The sequence below is a fragment of the Rattus norvegicus genome, chromosome 1 (genome assembly GCF_036323735.1).
Source record: "Rattus norvegicus strain BN/NHsdMcwi chromosome 1, GRCr8, whole genome shotgun sequence".
Lineage (NCBI taxonomy): Eukaryota > Metazoa > Chordata > Mammalia > Rodentia > Muridae > Rattus > Rattus norvegicus.
The window spans coordinates 64,353,287-64,373,309 of NC_086019.1; the positions used below are offsets into that span (position 1 = coordinate 64,353,287).

The 20,023-nt window shown below is 48.7% G+C and overlaps 1 protein-coding gene across 1 annotated transcript in view; it reads right to left on the reverse strand.

The window, feature by feature from the left end:
• The window catches only part of Thbs2 (thrombospondin 2), a 29,396-nt gene extending 9,764 nt beyond the window's left edge, over positions 1-19,632 (reverse strand). The window contains exons 1-15 of the mRNA NM_001169138.1: positions 19,504-19,632; positions 16,825-16,973; positions 15,187-15,743; positions 13,080-13,164; positions 11,029-11,225; positions 9,329-9,469; positions 8,544-8,640; positions 6,949-7,119; positions 6,555-6,731; positions 5,617-5,790; positions 5,293-5,420; positions 5,064-5,216; positions 3,923-4,141; positions 2,283-2,390; positions 1,497-1,656 (exon numbers count right to left, since the gene is read on the reverse strand). Coding sequence (NP_001162609.1) covers positions 1,497-1,656; positions 2,283-2,390; positions 3,923-4,141; positions 5,064-5,216; positions 5,293-5,420; positions 5,617-5,790; positions 6,555-6,731; positions 6,949-7,119; positions 8,544-8,640; positions 9,329-9,469; positions 11,029-11,225; positions 13,080-13,164; positions 15,187-15,743; positions 16,825-16,876 — 2,419 coding nt within the window. The 5' untranslated portion in view covers positions 16,877-16,973; positions 19,504-19,632. The remainder of the gene's footprint in view (positions 1-1,496; positions 1,657-2,282; positions 2,391-3,922; positions 4,142-5,063; positions 5,217-5,292; positions 5,421-5,616; positions 5,791-6,554; positions 6,732-6,948; positions 7,120-8,543; positions 8,641-9,328; positions 9,470-11,028; positions 11,226-13,079; positions 13,165-15,186; positions 15,744-16,824; positions 16,974-19,503) is intronic.
• Between the last annotated feature and the right edge of the window lie 391 nt (positions 19,633-20,023).

Sequence of the window (20,023 nt, forward strand, 5' to 3'; positions counted from 1 at the left end):
GAGTGAGGGGATTAACAGAAAAGATCCTTAAAGTGATGGGGTATAGGAACCTGAGAGCCCAGCTGGCACAATAGAGGCCCCAGCCTACAGTAGGACAGACACGAGGTGCTTGCTGACGGCATCATCAACTTTCGAGAAGGCAGAGTGATGGGTCTGGCGGATAAGGTTGGATGCGGAAGCTAACTGGGAAGTTCTACAAGAGCATATACCTTGAGATGGGTCCAAATAGCAGGGTAGAGTCAGAGGGGATGGAGGAAACCCAGGCTGTGGATGGATGAGGAATGGGGTGAGACTCATGGGAGTCAAGCAGAGAGTGTCTCCTGGCTCTACAAGGACACCTGAGAGAGGAGTGACTGAGCTCCAAGAGTGGTGTGGAAGGTCTCTGGGCTCTGGCATAGAGGCCACTGGGTCTCAGGATAAAATGTCAGCCTGCAGTAACATGTCAGGTTCACAGGGTAAGCCTGTGTTACCCTACCTGGCTAGGGACGCAGGTGCTATGGTTGGACCTTATCAATAACAATAAGGAACGTGAGCGGAATTAAGACAAGCAGCCCTCCTCACACCCTTTTCAGAGCAGACAATGTGGCAAGAGCCTGGATTCTTGGATGCTTTAGATGGAGTATTGACTGCAGAAGATACAGCTGTGGGGCTGACGGCAGGGGAAGAAAAGGCAGAAAACTGGTTTTTGAAGAATGGACCTGAGGCTTGTGGGAAAGGCAAGCTGTTTAAGGAATGGCTTTCGTAAGTGTATAAAGATAAATTAAACTCTTCTAAAATGTACAGAAATGCAGTTGCTCCTGGCACACATGGAAGGCTGCTACCAGGAACCACAAAGATACCAAAATCCAAATGTCCAAATTCATTACACAAAATGGAGTGATGTTTACAAACCATCTAGTTACATACTTAAAAGCCATCTCTATATTATAATTTTGCTGTTTAGATGAACGGCATGGTAAAGGTCTAGGGCTTACTTAGTAAGATGGCTCTGTGGCTAAAAGTGCTTGTAGCACAAGCCTGGTGACCCAAGTCTGCTCCTCAGAACCCACATTAAAACAAGACAAATAAAAAACAGATGCAGCCGTGAGCATCTGTGGTGGGTGGGTGGCAGTACTCTGTGGTGAGATGTATGGAAGCCACGGGAAAGTCAGCTACGTGTTCCCAGAACAGCTCGACCGGAGTGCACAACGCCATGGCACCCAGAGAGAAACTGCTTCCAGAAGGAGGACGGACAGAACCAACTCCTGAACATTGTTTTCTGACCTACACACACACGGGGCTGCACCCTCTGCCTTACACACACACACACACACACACACACACACACACACACACACACACACATGAATTAAAATGTAGAAATCTGTGCATGTTCTGTGCATGGTCTTTCTATATGGTTAGTTGTTTTATGGCTCTGAACCTGAGTACACAAAATGCTAACTCACTTATAACCATGAACCCTGATCTGTGTCACTAAGCTGAGCAAAGCCACTGACCATCCCCGTCGATATCCACAGAGCAGGCGTCCCCTTCACCGTTGTTGTCCGTGTCGATCTGTGCTTGGTTGTGCACATAGGGGCAATTGTCACAGCGGTCTCCAACCTCATCCTTATCATAGTCTAATTGGCGGGGATTGAAGAGAAGTGGGCAATTGTCCTAAAAACACCAGAAGAAAGACATCAGAAAGAACACGGACCATGCATCAGGCTGCTGTAAGACGACTCAGCACTTAGGAGTAGATCACCAATGAGGAAACTAAGAAAAGGAGCCAGCTAGCCCCGGGAGGCACCATCTCAGCATCGTGCAGTCTTGTGGTTCTGTACGTAGCTATCCTGCCCCACGAGGGTTGGGATTTCCTGTTGCAAAGGGTCAGTCTCCTCTCCTTTACAGGAAAGCCAAGTGGATGAGACAGTAGGTGAGTGTGTGGATGGATGTGTGCAAGTTGGGGAGACCATGGAATCTCACCATAGAGAACCCATCCTGGGGTGGGGGTATATGAGCCCATGTTAAACCTTCCAGTTGTAGCGCCTGTCACTTGTGTCAAGCACAGCTCACCAGAAGAAAAGGAAACCAATAAGGTCTTTTGAGGCAATTAGAGAAAGTGAAGTCGTGAGCATTTTCTGCGCTGTACCCCAGGGAGCCCCGTGCTCCAGCTAATCAGCATTTGCAGACTTTCTCTATTGGTGGTCTTTGGGAGCTGTTCACAAATATCTGTCAGGAGAGCAGCCTCAGAGTCCTCGTCTCTCCAACCCCTCAGTGGTTGAGGGCAGCGCCCCTCCTACCTTCTCATCGCTCACGCCGTCGTTATCATCGTCCTCGTCGCAAGCATCTCCGATTCCGTCCTTATCAAAATCCTCCTGCCCAGAATTTGGCAGTTTGGGGCAGTTGTCCTGTGATTGGAGGGGGTGGGGGAGGAATCACAACCATGAAAGCATTCCAAAGTGTCCTTTCCAAACCAGGGGGGAATAAAACAAGAGTTATGAAGCCAAGGGTATAAATGTCTGATACAAGTCCTCAGATAGAAGCAGAGTGAGCCCCAGAGCCAGCTGGCCTGGACATGCGCTGTTCTGAGTCCTACCCTGGGAATTACATCACTGCTGCACGTGAGTAGAGACAAAAGGAGCCCTGTTCAGAGCCCAGGATCCCCAGGAAGAGATCGGACACCTGGGAGAACAGAGGAAGGTGAGGGTGCCTGTCCCGGGGGTGCCAGATGCTTAGCATCCTGCTCCTTCCCACAGCTTTCCCATCAAATGAACTAAGAGCTCCAGTGTGCAAGCAGGCTCAGTCCTCACTGGCCAGCAGGTCCCAAAGGAAGAAGCTGTCTTACAGGTGTGCACAGTCGAAGCTTTGCAATTCCTGCACTGAAATGAAGCTTAGAAGGAGGGAGAAGAGCGCCACTCCAGCTCTTCAAGACATGCAACAGCATAAAAGCCACTCCACTCCGTCCACTGTGCTGTGACCCAACTGAGCCACAGGGACCCAACTCAGGGACCGAAGAAGGGCAGGGCAGGGAAGGGCAGTTTTGGTTTCAACCACGTTGATGCCTTTTCTCTTGTGTGTCTGTGTGTATACGCACGTGTGTGCATGTATATATGTATATTTGCACATGTGTATATACATAGTGTGTATGTGTGTATACATACAGTGTATATTTATATGTGTATACATAGTGTATGTGTATGTGTGTGTACATTCTTAGTGTACATATGTGTGTATGTATACATAATATATGTGTATGCTTGTATATACATAAAAAGTGTATGTGTATATGCATGTGTGTGCACATTATAGTGTGTACACATACAGTATGTATATGTGCATGTGCACATAGTGTGTGTACATGTGTGCATGTGTATACCTACATAGTATGTGTTCATATGCATGTGTGCATTTGTGTACACATGTGCTGCTTTTCATAACAATGCCTTGAATGGGAAGAAAAGGAAGGGACAGTCCAGCTGCATTGGTGCTTCAGGTGGACTCCTGAGTGGACACCTGTGCACAGCGCACATCAGACCCACGCTGTCTTCATCCCTCAGCTCTGAGAAGATGTGTAGCTCTAACATGGTCCAGTCTCAGAGTAGGAAGTTCATGTGGCGTGTAGGAGGGAACAAGATAATTTGGAGTGTCTTGCTGTTTAGATCATTGCTTCCAATTGGCCCAATCTCCCCTGGCAGTAAATCACTGAAGAGGCACTGGGTGGGGATGGGACAGCCCCTTACACTGACTGAAGAGGACTGAGGGGCAGACTCCTCATTGATGAAACTAGACCGAGAGGCAGAACCCTTCACTTATGAAAGGGGCTGAGGCACAGCTTCCTATAGTGACTGATGAGGGGTTGAGACAGACCACTGACAGTGACTTGAGGAGGGACTGAAGCACAGAGTCCTGGCACTTGGCTTGAGGCGACTGTGACTCTCACCTTGACGCAGTGGTAGGTGGCATTGGTAGCACACACCAGGTTGCTGTTGGGCCAACCGTCCAGGTCTGAGTCCTCCCCGCAGATGAGCCCATCACCTGCATAGCCAGTCTGGCACTCGCACTTGTACATGGGGTCACTGAAGTGGCCCAGGTAGATGCACTCTGCATGCTTGTGGCAGTTGTGAGTCTTGTCCTTGCACGGATTCTCTGGCTCACATACCTAGAATATCAAGAGAAATATGAACTACGGACAGGACTTACTAGGGAAGATGTTGGCCACGGGCACCCCTGAGAATCCAAAGAGACTAGCTCGTTGTGAGAGGACATGGGGAGTTTGGCATCACGCTGGGTTCTTAAAGTATTAATTTCTCAGGAAGCTGACTTGAGTACTTTTTTAGTGGTCATCTGAAGCAGACAAATACCATTTCTGAACTTACCGCGTGACACCACTTGCCATGGCTTTGCTGTGACCCTGCCGAGGCATGTGTTAGAGTCCATATCCAAGTGTAAAGGCTTCAGAAACCTCATTGGAGGTGTATAGTCATCAGGAACCCTACCACTTCTTCTTATCAACCCCCAATCACTCTCTGTCTCTCTGTATTCTGTCTCTCTCTGTCTCTCTGTCTCTCTCTCTGTCTCTCAGTCTCTCTCTCTCTTTCTGTCTCTCTCTCTCTCTCTCTCTCTCTCTCTCTCTCTCTCTCTCTCTCTCTCTCTCTCTCTGACAACTCAGAGACACAAACTAGGTACCTGGTAGTCAGTCTTGTGTTTCAAGACTCTAAAGTTGTGAGAAATAAGTCTTTGTCCTTTGTCCCAACCCTGCCTCAGGTATTCTGCTATAGCATTCTAAAACTGACCAAGGTGTCAGTGCTACCCTGAAATTCATAGGCCCTGTGCATGAAAACATCTGGATTCTTCTGTATCAGTAGGAAAGACTACAGATGAACAGAGCCTGAGAGGCTTCCATAAGAAAGGATCCCCTCTGTGTTCATCTCCCAACAAAGCTACCCTTCCCTTCCTTCCCCTTCCCTTCCCTTCCTTTCCCTTCCCTTCCTTTCCCTTCTTTTCCCTTCCTTTCCTTCTCTACTTGCCTAGACTTGGCTGACTATTTCAAGCCTTTAGAAACACAGGTCAGAACCACTTACTTGTTTTTCTGTTTTAGCATCCTCCAGGCCAATCCCGAAGGGTTGGGTCCCCTTGTAGCGTGGCGGACAAGGCAGGCAGTGGAAGCCAGGGTTGGTGTTGACACAGCGGGAAGCTTTGTTAATTGAGAAGCAGATATCTGCGACCACAGCACACTGTTAGGACAAACAGAAGTGAGTCTCTCTCCAGATCTCCACAGGACACCCTACTGCTCAAGGTAGAGGTACCAACCTCATCCAGGTCCTCACAGTGGGTGCCATTGCCCAGAAAGCCCACTGGGCAGGAACCACAGGACCAGGAGCCATCGGGGAAGCTGTTGCACTTGGCTCCAGGGAAACACGGGTTGGATAGGCATCCATCTGCATGGAGGATGGGAGACAGGGATAAGACAAGGTCACACACACACACACACACACACACACACACACACACACACACAGGCATACATACATGCATATATACATTCAAGTACACATGCCCTATCACCCATGGGGCAGCTCCATTCTCTCTCTCTCTCTCTCTCTCTCTCTCTCTCTCTCTCTCTCTCTCTCTCACCAATAGGGCAGCTCCTCTTGTTGCACATTTGGTGTTCTGTCACATCCCCGACACAATCCTTCCCTCCATACTGGGGCTCAGGGCTGTTGCAAACACGTGTGCGCTCACGGATCCCTCCAGCACAGGTAACTGTGCAGGCTGACCAAGGGGACCAGGGGCTCCAGCGGCCATCAACTATAGAGAGAAGCAGGGATGGTGGCTGAGAGGAGGATGGAGGGATGCAGATATGACTGGCATTAGCAAGAGCAGAGGGAAGGTGAAGTTGGTGTCCTGGCTATTCCAGTGTAGCTGATAAAACTGGGGTATAAGGGAAAAGAGAGGCCTGGTCTACTGTGATTTCCACAGCCATATTCAGGAAGGCATATTGATTACAGAGTTGCTGATAGATTGCTTTGCCTCTAAAACAATATCCTTACAATCTTTTATAGCCAGAAGCCTGAGTTTCCTTACCTAGCCAGGCCTGCAGGTGATCAGCCTCCAATCTGAAACACTTTGTGGGGCTGATTCTTATTGCATTGGGCAGGAGAGCAGTGAGGAGCTGTGTGGATTACCTGTTGTAGAAGCAATCCCCCTGCATCCAATGTACTGTGAGAACCCAGCCTCCCTGGGGAGGTCCTGGTATACTAAGCAAGACCCCTAAACTGCACCTTGACATAACTAAGACAGGCAAAGCCCTGTCCTGAGCTTCGGGTCCAAGTTCATATTCTTTATTTTTCTGTAGGTGACAATCTCTGTCCACTTGACTGATCTGTGTTAGAGGCCTTGAGGCTAACTGAGGAAATCAGGGTAGGAAACCAGGGGTGGTCACTGATATCAGAGCAACAGAGCAGCCACACTCTCACTGCTGCACTGGCTTTTAATGTAGTAACCAGGTTGGAAGAGGCCTTAGTGATCAGCAGCTGTCAGCCCCCCTGACACTCCCAGCAGCACCAACTCACTTGGGCATGGAGCACGCTGGCAGGCCTTGGTTTCCCGGCCACTGCCCTTGCAGTTCTTGCCACCCATTTGGGGCACTGGTGAGTTGCAGAGACGTATGCGGGTGACATTGCCAACTCCACAAGTCACGGAGCACGAAGACCAGGGTGACCAGTGACTCCAGCCTCCATTCTGACGGACTGGCACAGGAAACACAAAGAGGTCAATATCCCAGGCTGTGACCCTGCATGGGGTAAGCCCCAAGATCTGCCTTCCTAGCTAATCCCTGTTGAGAGGGCTGTAGAGAGAACATGCCCACTCAGGAGAAAGCTTCTCCTAGCAAAGCCTTCCCAGAGGCCATCCACTGCCATTGGCATACCCACACGGGGAGCCATCCACCCTGCCCCGGACACTCACTTCTCGTATCACATTTGCCCAAACTGCATGTCCTTGTCTGAATGGAGGGGCCCAGGCAGGTGTTGCTGGTGACATCACAAGACCGGCCTCTCTGCTGGGTCCCAGAGCCACAGGTGACAGAACACTCGGTCCACTCTGCCCACGGAGACCAGCCCTCATCGTTGTCTGCAGCTAGCCAAGAAGGTAGACAAACACAGGAGGTTGGCTCCTCCCCCTCCACATGCCCTAGGGAGGTCAGGCATTACAACCATATGGGGCCTGCTTTGGGGACTCTTAGTAGGGAAGGGCTTGACAGGAGGAAGGTTCTCTGGGAAGAGCCCACCACCTGGGCAAGAGTTTAAGTGTCTTCAAAAGGAAGAGGACACTAAGGGATGAGGGACAAGTAGTTTAGATCTGTTTAGGAAAGCTGGCTGGCTGACTCCCAAATAGTATGCTGAAACTTCTCTACAGGGGATATTTTCAAGGTCACCAAGAGTCCATTTCTACACAGCTTCTGTGAATAAGGTGCAAGGCAACAACATGTCAACCGCTGGTTGAAATTAGAGGTTGCATAGTCCCCCCCCCAAACACTTTAAAATAAAGAAAAAATCAATAAAAAGGCAACTTTCTGGAATCAATTTTTCATAGACACATAAGGTATATATAGTGTACCAATGTTGGGGACCTATTATGTAGGTCTTGTCCCTTAGTCCTCTCAGTAGGGTCCCTTTGGATAATGAAGGAAGGAAAGAAGAGTGGCTGTACAGACAGCACTGAGCACAGACGTCCTAGCTCCCATACCCAAGCTGTCTATTGTACCCTTGCCCTTGCCAATATAAGGGGAGCGGACTCAGGGACCCGGCACTGTGGTAGCAGCATTGCTGTGTTGAGCAGGCAGCCGGGAGTCTGGAAACACACCAAAAGGAAAGACCAGGATAAAAACAGGCCAGAGGCATCTAGAACACTTAGCGATGGTAACAGGGTGGGAAGGGCTGCCCGCTCGTGCCAGGAAATCACAGTTGAGCATCACTGGAGGCCAGAGCCAGAGCTGGCACAGGGACCCACAGACTAGTGGAGGATTCTGAGTGGGGCAGCTTGGGCACTTCTAGAGTGTGTCTGAACCTCCGGGATTCCTGATGTCAGCCCCACTCTGTCTCCACAGTGTCGGACCTTACAGTCTGGGTCACTTGGACCATGTCTCTGTTACTTGGATCACTCATTGAGTAAGAGTCTCTGAATTTTGTGTTTATTTGCTGTACCATGGGTTTCGAAGCAACTGTTCGCTCGGCCCAGGTCTAGCTGCAGCTCCTGACTCACAGCAGCTACTGACACGAGGGCCTTGTTCTTGGCCTGGGAGTTGGAACTTTGGTCCCTGCAGGATCACTGGGGCCCTCCTTGTCTGGGATGAGCCAGAATAGGCCAGCTGCAGACACTTAACTTCTAGAACTCTCAGTGGCTTCCTGGACACTGGCTAGTGGCTGATGAGGGGGCCTAGCCACCCTCTGCTCCCTCCGCTGCCTATCTCTAGGAATTTGAGCTTCACCCTCCTCTATTCAAGCCACAAAACAAATAAACAGATGCTAAGACTCACAACATGCTTTCCCCAGGGGACTTACAGTGGGAACAGGATGGACAGCACTCGCCTTCCACCAAAGATGGGTTGGCACAAGTTGCAGGTGAGCAGGTGATTTGATTGCAGACTGTTTTAAATTTCTGAAAGTGTAGAAAAGTACACGGAAAAACCATCATTGATCGTAATGGACACTTGTCACAGGAGCAGAGAAGATCATCAGTAGGACGGCTAGGTGTTTTTCTGTCTCCAAATCCTGCTTCAAATATAGGCCTTGGCCAGGCCCAAGACACCAACACTCTGTCCTCCCACCATGAGCAGAGAGATGACAGCACCAGCTTTTGAGTCCTCTGGGTGGGGAAGAAGAATAACAGAGTATTCCCAGATCACCCGATAACTGAGGTCAACACATGGACAGGGAACAACCATCTGCCTTTAGGAGAAACTAAACCATCTGCCTTTTCCTGATGATAACTAGGCTTCCCAGACGTCTCTGCTGAGGCCCTGTCAGAGAAGAGGGTCAAATGCAAACCAGAGGAGCACTGAGGCAGCTCCATTCCCACTGTTCCTCTCCACAGGACAATGCTGGACGAGCCACTCCACCCTCTGGGTTGTGGTTTCTTTATGCACAGCACAAAGAGGTGGATTTAAGTTACAATTGTGTGCACTTCCATGTCTGTGGTTCTCTTACTGAGCCTTTTATATATTTGAACATCATTTATGTGCTGAGGAGGCTATGTCCAGCCATTAGGGTCTGCACATGTCAATTTGAACATGCCTGCCCTGGGTAGGGCATTTCTGCCGCCAGAAGGCCTTGTCTCTGGAACTCACCTTGCAGGTGCAGGTGGTACAACTATCCACAACCCAGGTTTCGTTTTCTGCAAAGATCCGTCCCTCCTGCACACAGGCCGACATGTTTCTTGTCTTCAGAGGGCCCCCAATGAGCTCCAAAAGGAACTGGTTATCGCTAGACTGGAGACAGAGGTGAGAGTTAGGATAAGAATCAAGGCCTTCCTTCGTTGAGGAGCTTGGGCCAAGCAGCGCCACCATCAGGTGTAGGTGTGACCCTGCACGCAGACACTAGGGCCTGGTTAAGACAGATGGTACTGCAAACCCACACAGACTGTGCAACGAAGACGGCACTGCAGAGCTCAGCTCCACACAGTCTGTCTCCATGGCCTCCCTACTTCTTCTCTGCTCACAGATAATCTCAAACACACACTCATCCACAAATAATGTCTCCTCAGACTCTGTGCTGACCATGCCTCATAGATGAAAGAAAGAGCACCATTGTGCACAGGGTGCAGATGTCAGGGGAGAGGGGAGGGACCCTTTCCTGATTGGCTCAGAAGAACACAGCCATGATTTTGGCCATCTAGACATTAGGACAGGGAAAGGAGGTAAAATTTACAAATCAAATAAACCCGCATAGAAATGGCACCAGACGTGCATGTGTTTGCCGTGGCTGGCTCAGCACTCTAGAGGTTTCTCTCAAGGCTCTCCTAAGGCGAACTGGAATCCTAGGCCTTAGGAATCAGAGGAGTGCCGCAAACCTACTACAGACGCGCACAGAAACACACCAACTACCCTGTGGCTTCGTGCAGCTTCAGGGGTTCACACATTTCCTTGACCTCGTGTTAAGGGACGCAGACTGGAATGCATTGTAGCTCTAGAGAAGCTGCCAGGTCCTGTGCTCAGCAGGTCATCTGGCAAGCCAGTCAGGACCATCACCGCGTGTAAGCCTCAGCATTTTCTGGTGTAGTAAACTATGTGATGCCACTGGGGGACTCCTACTAAGAGGCAAACTGCAGTAGAAGAGGGCTCTTCCCAAAAGACTGTCTCACAGAGCTCCCTGCACAGGCCTTGGGGTGGGGCGTTCTTCTCCGCCTGGCAATACAAGGAGCCTTTCAGGAAGTGTTTGAGAGGGGCTCTCCCTGTCCCGGTACCGCACCTCATGGTTTCACGGGATTACAGGGAAGTTCAGCCAGAAGACAATACGACGATTCTCTCTCTTCATAGCCACAGAACTCTCACTTGAGCATGTGACTGTCCCCTGCTTCCACACGCTTCCGGACACATATTCACATCTGTCAGCCTTGCAAAACTGCAGGACAGAGACACTCCTAACCCTGGTGGCTGCTCTTCTCAACACTAAGTCTCTCACATAAAATATCTGCCTCTATCTGGATGTCTTTTATTCTCCGGGAGATGCATTTCCCAGAGCCATGGATTCCTTATGGAGCACATGTGTCTCCTGACTGTGTTTTTACTTGCCACACCTCTTATATCTCTCCATCTTCCCTCTCCCTAACTAGTGATAGGCAAGGATTCCTAAAGGGCCTGACCTGGGTGTCCCCCTGATGTGGCTTCCTCATCAGAGTTGCTTCAAAGCAGTGAAATATTAGTCCTCAGAGGCCTGAATAGCTGTCTAGTGAGGTTTCCAGAGGGCTGGCTCCTGAGGCTTCCCTGATGGACTGCTGTCTGTCCCCACTACCCTCACTTGCCACCTCTACCGTCTGCCCGGTACCCACCACTCTCTCCAGGTTCTTGCTCAGCTGGTTCACCATGACGTGCAATCCGGACAGCTCGTTCATCATGTTGCTCAGCTCTTCACAGGAGTGCGTACACACCTCCTGTGCCTTCTCCACACCCTGGACCACCAGATCTGTGGTGATGTGAGGGCTCAGGTGGAGTGTCTCTGTATGTTCACTGATGGTGTTGACTTCAGCTAAAGAAAAGAGAGCATTTCAGCGGAGCACAGTTCCTGGGGAGTCAGATTTGCAACTGTAAGCGGGCACCCATTGGCATGGTCACCAGAGCCCATCCCTGGAGTGTTACCTCTGCAGCTATCAACCAGCACCCGTAAAAATCTCTACTTTCTTGGAGTGGTCACATGCTAAATTGTATTCATCAACACAAGAACATTTGGTGGCCACTGCTTCCAGTTAAGAGCCATGCTCAGCAAGAGGAACCTGTCCCACTTTGTGTGAGTCCCTGGTAAGGGCAGAGGTCCAGACTAGGAACAGAGAAAGTCAGCACAGAGCAATGGGAGACAAGTCATTTGTGATGCAGGGCCATACATCATATACCTCAATCCAACTGAGTTGAGAGGCAGAGCCTTTTCCTCATCCTCAACCCCAAGTCTGTTCCTCCAACACATAGCCCGTGTGCTCACCCCTGCCCTCCAGCCTTCCTATGCCCCAGTTCGACCTGAGTGCCCATTCATGGGCTTCCTTTCAAAACAAAAGCCAACTCAGGTACCTTCACGCCAGAAACATATGCCCCCAAGAAACCCTGTCTTCTCTCCACACACCATGCTCTGCTGCCACTCATACACAGACACTCACAGTCCTGGCACAATCGTGTCAAGCTGTGCAGACACTCACAGTGCTGGCATAATCACAGGGAGCCTGCCTGGGCCAAGCATGCATAGATTCCTTGATTCCCAAGTAGCTCTGAGACAAGTCCAGAAACAGAGTTATTTATAGGTAAGCTGAGGTGAAGAGCTTGAGGCAAGGACAGACAGACAGAATGGCAGTCATTTACTCTACAACTGAGTGTTCATTACTATGTCTCAAAATCTTGTTGAAATCCACATGGCTTCTGGGAGCCACTAACTTCCAGTTTGCTACTAACCATAAAAAGACATGCTAGTGCAAGTATTTTTTTTATAATCAAGTAGACAGAGACACTCAAATAGTGGACTTAAGGGGGTTTTATTCATCATTTATGTTTTTAAACCTTTACCTTCTCTAAGCTTCTCTAAGTTTTTCCATATCTCAGAGTTAAGCAAAATAAACCACTGTGTGCCTTTGTTCGCCCCTGCCTCTGGCATGGACTGTTTTGAACAATGATAGAAAAATGTGAGTCCTTCTGCCCTCCCGTATCTATACCAGGTTCTGCAGTTGTGAAACTTGAGTGGCTTAGCCATGAAACAGAGAGATTCTCATTTTAGCAAACATCAAAAAGTCATGCTCTGAGACCAGGCTCATGAGCTCACTCTCTGAATGAATAGAAAATTCCAGTCTGGTGTGACCAACAGAAGAGTGCAGAAGTCTCTTCCAGGTCCAAGTTCTTAGAGAAGAACTCATAGCAGGTCCTGACTTCTGGGTAAACACACATAAATCCACTAGTCCAGTCTTACTCCCCATCTTAAGAGAACTGATTTAGAAGTCTGTGTAAGTGTGTTTTAGTAAGAAGGGCTCAGAACTTCCAGTTATGTTTAACTGTTTGCTTTTAATAGTTCTTTGTGTTGTTGACTTGCAATTCTGAGCCTAAAATATCCTGCTGAAGAAATGTACGTGTGAGAATGTGTTCAGAAGCCACAAAAGATGTGAATGGCCTGGATCACGGACTGAAAAACCTCCTCGGAACCCAAACATTGGGATTGTTATTCTTAAAATCTATTCAGAATTGATCCTTGACAATTTATCATTTTTTAGCTCTGGAAGTTTAAGCTGACCAGGAAACTCACCCACAGGGGATTAAAAACACTTGACCCAAATCTCCAACAGGACACAAATACACCTGTTCCAGCAGCTACCAGGACAGAATAGAAACTCTTAGAGCAGGGCTTACCCACCTCCCTGGCTGTGTTGACAGCCTTTCTTGCTTAGAATATCTTCCACAGAATCTGCAAACACGAGATGGACATTCTGCAGCAAGCCCTAGAGGGAGAGAGGAACAATGCTACAGATGAACCTTAAGTTTGATGGAAACTGATGGTACTCTACAAGTGCAGAATACAAGATTCCAATAGCACTGGGTCACCTCTGCTTTATCCAACATGTCTGACGTTATCCTTCACCTTACTCCTGTTGTTTTGAAAACGTTGCTACAGGGTTGGGGATTTAGCTCAGTGGTAGAGCGCTTGCCTAGCAACCGCAAGGCCTTGGGTTCGGTCCCCAGCTCCAAAAAAAAAAAAAAAAGAAAAGAAAAAAAGAAAAAGAAAATGTTGCTACACCACACACTCACACACATGCACACGTACACACAGGTGAATTCTTGCATGCACATTCGCACATGCACACACATATGCATATGCACATGCACATGCATGTACACACACATGAACACACTTGCACATGTACACAGGGGTTTAGCATAAAAAACGTTCTAACTAGGAAAAGATTAACCTTGGAGAAGAATTAGAGAGGCCTAGAGATAGGCAACTTCTGTTCCCTGGACATTCCCAGGTAGACACACAGGACTATTTCCTTGTGTAGATTGGGAATGCCATTTGCTGTTTGTGATTCAAGTCTCAGAAACATCTAAGTTCACAAAAGGTGACCCCTGGGTCACACCAGGAGAAGGAAGCTAATGCTGTAATATGACTGGACCGGTCAGACAGCCACAGTAGCATGTGGCAAAGTATGCACATCTAAGCTTGTTACTAAAATACCTAATCTCTGACATACATTCATTTCCAAGAATAAATGCCTGCCTGCCAGCGGGCAATGGTCAGATGTCCGTCCCTTCATCTGCAGTGACAGAAGAATGGATACACTCACTGGAAGTTAAAACATCATAAGCAGAAAGTCCATTTAGCACACTTGACCTGGAAGCCACACCTTTGATTGTTCTCTGAGGTTGTACACTGACCAGGAGCTATGTCTTGCCTCTGCCCAGAATTGAGAGGAAGAACCAGAGTGCAAAGATGACAGGCCATAGAGAGTCAACATACAGAGCCTCAGTGTGACTCCACCATCAGTGAGTGGTCTTCATGCCAGAGAAAAAAATGAATAAACCCCAAGAACGCCATTATTGGGGGCATTTCCAATTAGATTAGAACCTCCATTGCAGGTTCTAAATTCCCAGTTTCAGAAGAATCCAAACTTCCTAAGCCTCAGTGAAGGGATGGGGATGGTTATCTATTCACAAAGCAGCAGTTTTCCTTTAAGGAACTCAGTCTCTCTTTAGTGCCCTAACTTCCTTCCCAGAGCAAGGGTTAGGATGGGGTTCCAGGCCTAACAAAGTAACTTGGGGTTTCCTGGAACATGAGAATCCTTTCCTCAACACCTGACTCAGGCTTTCAAGAGCAACATATGTGTGACACAGCTCTGCGTCATATAGCTTAGGAATGTGTATTCTGTACATACTGAGTTGATGGATTTGAATATGTGCATACACAAGAGCCATGTGTCCAGAAGTATGGTGCGCATGTATGTGCATGACCTCTTATGTGTCTTTTGTGTATGTGTAACTTTATTGTCAGTATTATGCTTGCAAGTGTGAATATCTATTGTATGTGCACATGGATCGATGTATTTGTGAGGGTGTGTGGACATGGCCTGCAAGCTTCTGTATGCTTGTGCAATGAGTGTAGTAAATGTATTATGAAACCTTATACATATAAGCAGGTTCACTTGTAGTAAACATATTTGTGTGTGTGTGTGTATGTGTGTGTGTGTGTGGTATGTGTGCACATGTATGATATGTTCATGCACTCAAGTGTGCACATGTATGTGTGTACCATGTAAGTATAGGTGGTTACATACATATGTGATATGTATGAATGTATATGCAGTATGTACAGGTATGCAAAGTGTATACCCATGTGTGACAGTATATACCACATGCTTCTCCAAGGAAGGATTACATCCTTTCCAACACAAAAGCTACACTGAGTTGCCCCAGGCTGTGAGCTCCCTACAAGGCTCTATCCCATGACTACCATGCTATATACGCACCCTGAAGTGACTCTCTCGAGATGCACCCTTGGCCACGTACATCCTGCTCTTGTCTGCTTCCAGCTGCTCATAGAAGGGTTCTTCCAGGGTGACACTGTCAATAAGATCACAGCCCACATACAGGCTATAGGTGTCACTGGCCACCTGCACAGTCACATTCTTCCACTGGGAGTCAGCCAGACCCACATCCTCCAGGAAGTTGGTATGCTGGTGGCCTTCTACCCAGTAGTTGAGGTCCAAGGTATCCCCTGGGCCATTGGACACAATCTCAAACTGCCTCTGGGAGGTGCCGGGACCTTCCAACACCAGGAGTGTTCCCCGAGACTTGCGGTCCTGCTTCAGCTGGGCTGTGAGGAAGAAGCCCTCCTTTCTCCTTGCAAGCTTAACGATCCTGTTGAGGTCGTCTGTATTCACTGGGGGGACGTAGTCAAACCGGACAAAACGGTAGGCGGGCACACCGGGGTCGGGCCCTCGGAACTGCTTGGCACCGATGGTCTTCCGGTTAATGTTGCTGATGCTGAAAAGGTCAAATGCTGTGTCCTCGCCGTGGTCACCAGCTGCCAAAGGGAACCGCAGGGGCACAGTTACCACAGGCTGATGCTGAGGCTTTCCTAGATGCAGGCTCCAGAGCCAGACCTCACGAGGGCTTCCCCTTCGACAAGACTCAGAGCTTCTCTGTGGTCTTACTCTCCCACCCTGGCTGAGCAGTCTCCCCACTACGCTAGAGGCTGACTTTCTCCAGGACTACAGTGCAGCAGGCGCGTTTTGGGCCTTCCCAGAACCCAGAACACGGCCCTGGGCACCTGCTCACATCTCACTGCAGGCTCCTGAGTTCCAGTCCCTGACTCCCGCTGTTCTTTGTCCCAGATTTGGGCTGAGCACAACCTCCCGTCCATCTTGTGATTGGGGAAGAGGGAGGCGGAAAGGGAGACCTTTGACCTTGCCGCACGTGGAATTTCAGGATCTACTAAATCCTATGGTGCACTCTGGGGGTGATATTCTTTCTCAAACGTCTTCTCATTTCTACAGAAATACCGTCAATGAGTAGTAGTAAATACTGTGCACCATGGACCAGTGTCTAAGACAGCAATGGTCCTCACCCTATCAGTAACAGTCTGAAGTCACCGTCTAGCTGCCAACAAGAAAACTGCCAGATCTCATCAAAATTAAAACAGGTTCAATAATTCAGAATATTAAAACAAAGCATAGCTTCTCATCAAGTACCGGGCGACTGAAAACACAGAATAAACTGCGACACACACAGGCATGCACACTGTCGTTTTTGTAAAGCTATTGACAGTGGCACAATGAAAGTAACTAGAATCTGTGCCTATTGTTACTAAGAAATGGCAGTCCAAGTTTTATAAATTATTTTATAAATTATAATAATGTACAAAGGCCAAGCTACGGCCAGCAAGTACCTCACTGCTTGGTGAGGTCTCTCCTCAGTCTCTATTCCTAATTTCCAAAAGACAATCTCTCTGTGTCATACAGACTCAGAAGTCCATGACTTTTGTACTTTTTACAAGCATGTTTAAAAAGCTTCATGTGGAAGATACGATCACAACTGCCTGCTGGTCTCCTTCCTGCAGCCAAGACACACTGCAAACAGAACCAAGAAGAAATACCCATACTCACCGTAAGCTCTTGGCCCTATGCCCAGAGCCAGCAGGGCCAGTGCCCAGAGCATCCTGTCTCCACTGGTGACACTTAGGAGAAAACCAATGTCGTGGTCGAAGAGTGTACAGCTACAGCCCGAGTGTCACTGGGAAGTTTGTTCACGTGACCTTTGAAAAACAGTTTTCACACAAAAATCAGAAGCAAATGTATTCGTGGGAAGCAAAACTCTATAGACACCAAACTGCCTTTCCAACTACGTTCTTCCAACTTCTACTTCTCCCTGGTGTGGAGGTGAGGGGGTTCTGAGGCCTCGTGCTGTGCCATCACCATAACAACTCACGGTTCCTGTGGCTGTGCCTGTGCCTGCCTTTGGAGGAGCAAGTGGAGGCTATCCCAGAGCACTGTCTCCCTAGGGACTCTGCTATAGACCAGTTGCCAAGACTGAAGTCCAGGAGACTTGAACCCAGGCTGGTGAGAAAACTCTGGAAAAGCAGTTATGCATAACTTCATTAAAGGCAATCAATACTGACTGCATTTCGAAGTTTGGAATAAACTCTGCATTTTTCTCAGGACAAGCAGAAACTTTTCCTCAGCAAGGGTTTTAGCCTACTTTTCTCTTCTCCTGCAAGCCTGTTTTTCCATTCGCAGGGATTCTAAGTTGGCTCAGCAGACTCTGGATCAGAAGTCAGGAGGCCTGGCCTGAAGCCTGGTTCCGCTGCTCCTCTGTTAACTCCTTATGGGCTTCCCTGTGCTCAGGTCTCAGCTCCCCTCCAAAGGCCCAGGTTCTGGTCCCTGCCATTCCCTGCTCTGTGGAAACTGACCTACACTCTATAGTACCCCATCCCTGCTAGATGGTTATGGATGTAGCTTCTCATTGTTAAGGACACTCAAGCAGTTCCCTTCTCCAGAACATTTTGGTAAACTGAAAACAGTGCCCTCCACAGAGGGAAAGTTTCTTCCCCATAGAGAGACAATGGAGCAAGAACCTGACCCTGCCCTCTCCACAGCACTGACCAGCGCTCACATACTGAGCACTAGGTATGTTACAGGAGGCAGCCAAACATGCCATGTCACCTGAGCGCTAACATCAGCTTTTCCACCCGGGTGGAAAAAGAGGGCAACGGTTTCACCCTCTAACTAAGTTTCTTTGTCATAGCTTGAAAACCCTTACTCTTAAAATATCTGCTTATCTGGGTGTTAGAGAAAGACCCCATGCAAATGACTGTCTCCGGAGTTCTTTGAGGCACAGCAAATACTCAGGCTGTGGAATTGTGGCATAGAGGGCTCCTAAAGTCAGGTCTTGAGGTAACATTTTTCTGAGAATTCAAGATAAGGTAGACCTTGTCAGGTACTTTAGAGAATCTTCAGAGTCCACATTGGAAGACTCCAGCTTGCCTTATCCCTGAGTCCCTACCCCGGGTGTTTGCCACAGGACAGCTGCCCCTGAACCCCATCCCAACTTTCACCTTATCCTAAGCACAGTTGTGATATGTTGGCTCTGCAAAGGCAAGTTCCAACTTAAAATGACATTCTACAGCTCAGGGTGCCCGGCATACAAAAGCAAACAGAGTACATTAAACTGTGTTTTGGTAAAACCAAGCTCAATCAGAGGTGTCACAAGTAGTCCGCCGTTATTAATAAGATCCCATCTCATCTTGCTGCCTTCCCCCAAATGGAAGGGAGACCAAAACCTGAATAGTATGTGGTCCTGAATCAAGTCTCCTGGCAGCCGATGCAATTGCATCCAAGCTCTGTGGGCACTACAGACACACACACACACACACACACACACACACACACACACACACACACACACACAGACAAACACACACACACATAGACACACACACACACACACACACACACACACGCACACATGCACGCACGCACGCACGCACGCACGCACGCACGCACACATATGCCTCTTCCCTGTCCACAAGTCCTCATGGCAGGTTATGAGTAGAGTTTCCTAGGTTTTCGGCAACAGGCTATTATCACAACTTATATAGGTCTTACACAAGTTCACCCTATAGGAACAATCAAAGCAAAAGTGTGTTTGCTGGACGGTCTGTAAGCCCCTTCAACTCCTACTGTTCTGCCCCCCTCCCCTACCTCCTCCTTCTGCCCCAGACAGCTTTTTTTGGCTGCCCCAGGCTACCAGCTCTTTTGTATGCAAATTAGCCAAGCTGCAACCCAAACACAGTCCCTTTCATGCCCTCCCCGCCCGGTACATTGTAATTACAATGACAGCAACACTTGTTCAGCTCTTACTAGTGTTTAGAGTTTGCTCGCCTTAATCCCGGTGATTATTTTCATGTTTTCAATGGATCCCTTGACATTACTTTCTCTGATTCCTCTTGGGCAGAGAAACTTTCTTATTTTTAAGCAGAAAATGTCAGTGTCCCCCACCCCACACCCTACCCCCACCCTCCTCAACCAGCATCCTTGGAATGAAGCCAGCCAGACCCTTGCTGCTTCACAGGGTTCCTGCTGTGGGAGACCAGGAAAGACCCTGGGGACGGAGACAGCAGAGAATGTCCCTGGCAGGTCAGTAACAACGCAAGACAAACCCAGGGCGAGGAAGCCCCTAGGTTAGGTGTCAGAGGCCACAGCTGAATTTGCCCTCTAGCCTCCTGGAAACCACAGCCTTTTCTGAAAGATCACAGCCAATGAAATGTCTTAGAAATAAAAAGGTACCTGGCGTGTTTGGAAATGAATGATGACCGACGTCAGTACTCTGAGTCTGTCCTGAGGGGGACTAGCTGCCGCTGGAGAGGAGAGGCCTGGCCAGGGAGGCTGCAGACATCGGACTTGCTCTCTCTGCCTCCAGGCAGTGACCGGCTCCTTTATACGCCCTTTCCCCAAGAGGCCTGTCAATCAGACACATGCGGAGGCACGTTTAATTCATTCTTTCGAAGGAGTGTCATAATTCCTCCTCTGGTCTCACCATTTGCTCAGAGTACCTGGTTACCCAGTCCAAATCCAGCCCCTCAGAGCTAACGCCCCTCCTACATGTCCACCCAGGCTTTCCAGACAGGGGCCCGGGGAGGAGTCAGACAAGAGGGGCAGGCCGGGACTCACTTTTCCTGTCTTCTCTCAGGAAATAAAATGCTATAAATAAAACCAGCAAGATTGGCTGGGACTCCCCATTTTGCTGAGGAAAAAAAAAGTATGCCAATTCTATGCTTTAAATGTGTTTCAAATTACCCAGCGTGAT